At 37.7% G+C, this 6,510-nt stretch overlaps 1 protein-coding gene across 1 annotated transcript; it reads right to left on the bottom strand.

Moving 5' to 3' along the window:
- Nucleotides 1-216: 216 nt before the first annotated feature.
- LOC104943983 (proton-coupled amino acid transporter 1-like) lies at nt 217-4,071 on the bottom strand (the record flags this gene model as incomplete). The annotated part of the gene is made up of 4 exons (XM_010769450.1): nt 3,997-4,071; nt 3,482-3,709; nt 1,344-1,442; nt 217-383 (listed from the first exon to the last, which is right to left on the bottom strand). Coding segments are annotated over exons 1-4 (569 nt in total), but the record flags the coding sequence as incomplete, so codon positions are not given.
- Nucleotides 4,072-6,510: the final 2,439 nt, after the last annotated feature.

Below are 6,510 nucleotides of genomic sequence, written 5' to 3'. Positions count from 1 at the left end.
CTGGAGAGCTGGGCTTTAGGCTGTTGGGTTTCTTAAAGCATTTTTAATTATCATTGACCTACATTTGATTGATTTCTCCAACTTATAACTGAACTTATGAGACGATAAACCTCTAGTTAATGGTCCAGCCCTTCGTATATTCTTCTGGATGTGGCCCTCGGGGAAAAAGTGTATAAATAAAACTGTATTGTATTATTATTATTATTATTATTTTACCAGCAGTTTGGCAGGTTGAGGGTGATGCTTCCTCCGATGGTGTCTCCGAAGCACAAATACCCGATGGTGCCGAGGGTGATGTAGAGGAAGGTGACGATGCCCATCCCCAAATATAAAACAGGGATGAAGCTCTGAGGCCGGTTCATCTTGTTCTCCAGAGGAAGAACCTCTCTCTCACACACACACACACACACACACACACACACACACACACACACACACACACACACACACACACACACACACACACACACACACACACACACACACACACACACACACACACCACACACCACACACAGACAATAATATAAACGTCTCCAAACAGGACGTGATGGATTAATACCAAAGACAAACGCAATGTAAATAAGAAAAATGGCCAAATGTAAAGCATGGTTTAAGGATCAATTTGAAAGATGTTTGTTGCATTGCACATAATAACAAGTTAAAAGAGTAGTAATAAACTATTCTAAAATATAAACATTTCAAAACAGGATGTTATGGATTAATATCGTTTCATGGACTTTATAATGAAGACTACATTTATGTTGACTGAGCAGACAGAATGGAAATAAGGGGGAGTGATTATAATACCAGATCAAGATATTGAAGTGACTGTTATTTTGTATATATTGTTGATTGTTGAGCATTTAGGTGTTAATGTGTGCATATGTATAATTTATATGTATGGGTCTGTTGATTGTGTATATATAGGTAGATAGACTTCATTTGATGTGGCCCGCAAGAGCTTGGAAAGAATACAATACGGTTACATGCCACTTTACAGAAGCACGTTGCCAATAAACTACATGTCCCACAAAACATCTCATTTTGTAACATTCTGACTGAAGAGACTTGCAATTATTTGCCCTAGACTTCTGCTTCCAGACGTAGTTAATTATGAAGTTATTACCCTATCTGATAATAATCCAATGCAGAGGCAATAATGTAATATAATACATAATTTAATATATATTATAGATTGATATACGTATATTTATAAAGTCTTAAAGGTGCAACCGGCACATTGACTGCACCTTAATGCTGATGTGGCCCGCAATTAAATTGAATTTGACACCCCTGAGATAAGGTATCCGGATTCACACTTCACGTGTTTGTTAACGTACCACTCCGATTCCCTCAAAGGCGAAGATGGCCGTCCCGAAGAAGAGAGGATAGTCTTTGAGTCTTCCAACTTTAGGGAGGTCGATGGGGTACTGGATGTTCTACAGGGAGAGAACGAGGAGAATAAAAAACATTTAATATACATGTTTGCAAAAGCAATATCATATTATATGATAGACTCTTCTCTGACTGGCTGATTGGCTCTACACATCTGATCTGATATGTTTTGCAGTCAAAAGGTCCAAGACGGTAACACCTTGTGACCTGTTGGTTGACCAAGTCTCACAAATTACATAAACTGATGATATGGGTCTTTGAAGGGACAATCATTCCTGCAAAATAAACCAATATATAGCACGATGAAGCTTGACTTACAGCCATTCAAATGTGTTGCACATTAAAACTGAATATCAAGTAGAATCGCAGCAAGAAGGGTAACATGAAGGCGATGTGTTACCTGTTTTTTGTATACGTTATTATAAATGGCTGGGGACTTGTAAACAACTGTGTTTTGTAGTATTTCACTTGTTCGTGTTTCTTCACAAACCAAGAACTCTCTCCCAGATGTATTAGGCGCTTTCACACCGGAGTACTTTTCCCAGGAATAGTTCCGATAGTTCTTGGGATTTTGCGTTCACACCAAAAAGATCTGGAACTAGAACTTAGTTCATGCGAACCTTTTCGCATTAGCATTATTAGCATTAGCCCTACGGAGAGAGACTAACTTATGGCAACACAAAATAAAACATGGGAACGGTGGAGTGATGAGGAGGTGTCGGCGCTTCTGGCGATTTACTGAGCATAAAGCAACAGCACCCGAAGTCCGGGGGGCTCCGGGACTTCGGGTGGCAGTATACGCCGTGAAGTTGTTTGCGGCCTGCCAGTAAACCCAAAGCAGAAGAAGAAGAAGTGACGTCAGCGGCTTCATTTGCCTAATCCTCCCTCAGGGATTTATTCCGGTGTGAACGCGATCTACTAGGACACTTCCAGGGACTAAAGAGTTCAGCAGGACTAAGTACTGGGAACTAAGTATGGCAAAGTAAAATCTTCTCTGAATGAATGAAGGTATAACAGTGGAGAAACTTTCCTGCCTCGGTCAGACTCAGAGAAAGTTTATATTGATACTTTACATTTATGCTGACTTCCTGGATTGCAAGATACATATTTATATCATCACAACAATTGCAGCGCCAGCAAATTAAGAATGAAATGTTTTGCCATCACACAATGAAATAGCTTCTGTGTGGATCTTATGTGTGGCGACTTACAAAATCTGTCCAGCACATGAAAAATAGCCTCTTTGTTGACTCTGAAACATTTACAGAAATGTTGATGAATGTGCTAGAGGGACAGTCCCTGTTAAATAAATGAATATATAAATAAAAATAAAACTCTAGGTTAAAAGTAGAAACGTTTCTGCAGAACCCATCTCTACCATCCCTACGAGAAGAGATATAAGCAAAATGTTCTGAATTATTTCTAAAAAAGTCAAATTTTCTGAAAAGTTACATTCAGATATTTTTTGCAGAAAGTTAAAAAAATATTGTTTTACGAAAGTCAATTTTTCCATTTTTTTTTCTGAAAACTTAAATGTTCTGAGTGTTTGGATGAAAGTAAAATGTTCTTACTTTTTCTGAAAAAGTCAAATTTTCTGATATTTTTGGAAAAGTGCACATTTTCTTATTTAAAAAAAAAAATGTTTTCTGAAAAACTCACAATTTTGACCAAATTATAGAACTTTAGGAATAAGCCAGAATTTGGGGGGAAAAGTCAATTTTTTTTGAAAAAGTTAGAATTTTTAGGATTCTACTGCAAAATACATTTTGAGAGTAAAAAAAATCTAATTTCTGAGTGATTCCCACTTGAAAAAAATTGATGTTTGTCAATAAATTCTGATAAATTCACTGCTTCAGAGAAAAACGAGTAGAGATGAAATGCTATATTCACCGTGAGCGGGTAGAAGTAGATGAGGATGAATAAAGATTCAAAGACATCAAGAAGTTCCTTTTGACATAATAGGAGACCTTTAATTTAAATAGGCGCGTTCACACCGCAGTACTTTTCCCACTTTAGTTCCGATATAGTTTCGAACTGTTGCGTTCACACCAAAACAATCTGCATATATAAATGCTTTGTTCACCGTGAGCGAGTAGAAGTAGATGAGCATGAGGCTGAGAGTCATCAGTATGTTGGCCACCAGAGAGAGAGGAGCCAGGTATTTGAGGTCGGGGACGAACACCAGCAGCACGATGGCAGGAAGGAAGCACAGCATGTAGAGGCGAGAGTCAAAGCTCGGCACCAGCACCTGCGTCTGGTTGGTGTAATTCATGTGGCAGTTAAAGGTGGTGGTGTTCGCTGCTTCCACTACCTGGGAGAAGAGAGAGAGAGAAGGGTTAACGAAAGAGAGAAGGAAGGGAAATGATTCTGCTGAGGCACGAAGAGTGTTTTTCACATTTCGTATGCCTTTTTTGATGATTTGTTTAATACACATTTATTTAGCATAAGGAGGGAAATAAACATTCAATTTAAGATCGACACATCTAGAAATGAATGTTCTCTCTACAAAGGAACGGGATGGAAAACTGTAATCTGAGAAGACACTAAAGCTGTCGGATAAATGTCAAGAAGTAACAGTATATGTATTACAAAATGTACCTCTGGGGTGTAGTTGAGCTTAAGGTAGCTTGAAAGGACATTCTTAGGTACAAGACCCTCAGATTCATACTTCATTCTTACTCAAGTACATTGTCTTGTTTACACTACACCGCAGATTTTCATTTCCCATTGAGTCCATCAACACAAAGTATTTACTGCATCTCACAGATGATACAAGTGATTTTTTATTAAAATGGTCAATGATTGAGTTTCTGTTGTACTACTCAAGATTCAGGAACACTCTTTTGTTCAAAACAGGTTTAAAAGTAGAAACAAACTCCTAAAAAAGTTTGACTGTTAGTGAGACCACTATAGTAGACGGACAGCACCATCTAGTGGTGAGAAACGGTACAACACAAAGAGGTTTACAGGAGGACAATCGTTCAGATAGACAGAAAGAAGGCCAACTGACTAGCATACAACACAAACGATCCAAAGGGTTCTTGACATTATCCAAACAACTTAAGTGTACTTTGTGGATCATTGGTTTAAAATGCAGACACTACTCTGAAATCACAGGTCAGAAAATAAGACCTTTAGTAAAGTTTCCAGATGACATGATGCATGACATCAGATCAATAGGTGGTGGTAAGGTCACGGGTCAAAGGTTCGCCACGTACAAGAAGTGGAAACATTTAAGAGATTTTTGTTTCTCCTATTCAGTCCACCTCATCCGGTTTTTTGTCAAGTTTTGCCTTATATTAGCAAAGGAAAACAGATTTTTTTTCTGATGAGATTATATTGAACATTTTAGTCAATCTAGACTAGCCGAGATATCACCTTGTGTTTTTTTCTCAGGCTCTAATGATGTCATTGTTTTACTTCCCTGTCAACTAAGTTACTCTGCTCTTTGAGCCTATTTCCTAATCGACCCCTACACACTTCCACTGAATCCCTCTGTAGCCTCACAGCCGAATGAGGTGTAAATACAGCGGAAAATGAACATGTTTCATAACCACCGTTTAGAATAAGCATCTTTCGGACAAGAAATACTTTTTTTTAATGATAATAAAACTCCCCGAAAAAATTATTTTTTGTAATTTTGTGTTTTTGTTTTAAATCTGATGTTTAAGAGCTGCTTGGTTTCTGTAACGGTCCCTGTAAACACACCACACGTTATAATACAATGCAACAGGATCTTTGTGTGATGTCTTTATGAACAGGAAACAGAACTACTTCATTGAAATGGAAAAATTAAATTGGATTTCTCTTTGATTTCAACAAAAATTAAGACAATTCGGTTACGTTTCTGATCTTTCAAACTACGTTTCAGTGTGTCTTCTTCAAATATTGCATGTTAACATCATCACAGTTAAAGGTGTCCTCTTCCTCATGGAAAATAAAAGCTAAGGTCATAGTGTTTTAATGAACACTGCTAAAAAAACTCTAAAACTGGTTTGGTTTATTTGTCTATAATCACTATTTTTTCCTCTTTACTCCATTGTATGAGGTAACATGAAACACAAGAGCTTGTATATTGCCATGTTTTCTATTCAAGTGAATCCCCTCTTCTACTGGTGACCTATTTATCCAGTGTGGTGTAAGTAAACACTGAGACCTGAGTCACTCTCTCTGTGAGTACATGTACAAACATGAGCAACACTCTTACACAACTCTGCTGCCATATAACCTTCATGTGACCAGAGCACACGGAGGGAACACCAGAAAACAGGCTCACAACTCGAGCTGTTAACGAGTATCACAGAGAGCTTCGAGAAGCAGCTATGAGACAAGATGAAACCTGTATTCATCTACCTGTAGGGCAGGGACGTGCACAGACATTTGGAGGGGCTATTGCTCTAAACTGGAAAAAGGGCCTCCCCCCGAAAAAAAACATAAGACCTTTTGAAAATTGTAACTTGTTTTTAATGTAAAAGAAACCAAACGATTATTACATCAACTAAATTGAACAGTAATTCACATCTCATAACAAAATAAGCTAAGGCGACTACTTTCATTCGGTGACTTGATTTTAAAAATAAAAACCAGGGAAATTATTTGTTTTGCGGTCCATATCTCATTAAAATATCTAATGTTAATAACTATTAAAGACAAAATGGGGACAATTCTGTTCGAATGTAGTTTGACCTTTGTAACTGCTGTGCAGACATACTGATAACATAGGGCCTCTAACTAATTACCTTAAATAAACTCACTAATTAATGAAACCAGTTCAAGACGCATTATTCTTATTCTTATCATTCTTTATGAGCGCAGTAACGGTACGGTATATAATTACTTATTTATTTAGTATTCCATAACTTAATAACGGAGATGGTCAAACTAAAGTGGTAGAGACATGGCAGAATTCCTACAATGAAGCGGGACATTGAACTGTTCACCCGTGAGAGGGCGATCAAGAAAAGAGAGCGAGCGGCCCCTTTGAGTGAGTTTACAGATGAAAAGACACAGAAAGACAGAAGCACAAAAACAAGTAGGCTATATTTAGGTGTTTTTTTGTAAATAACCGACGGTATCAAGAGGAAGTAAAGTCCCCTGGTTTGTCCCTTATAC

This window comes from Notothenia coriiceps, unplaced genomic scaffold (assembly GCF_000735185.1).
Source record: "Notothenia coriiceps isolate Sejong01 unplaced genomic scaffold, NC01 NC01_scaffold00007316, whole genome shotgun sequence".
Taxonomy (NCBI): domain Eukaryota; kingdom Metazoa; phylum Chordata; class Actinopteri; order Perciformes; family Nototheniidae; genus Notothenia; species Notothenia coriiceps.
Note: the sequence above shows the minus strand (reverse complement) of the source record. Positions and strands in the feature narration are given on the sequence as shown.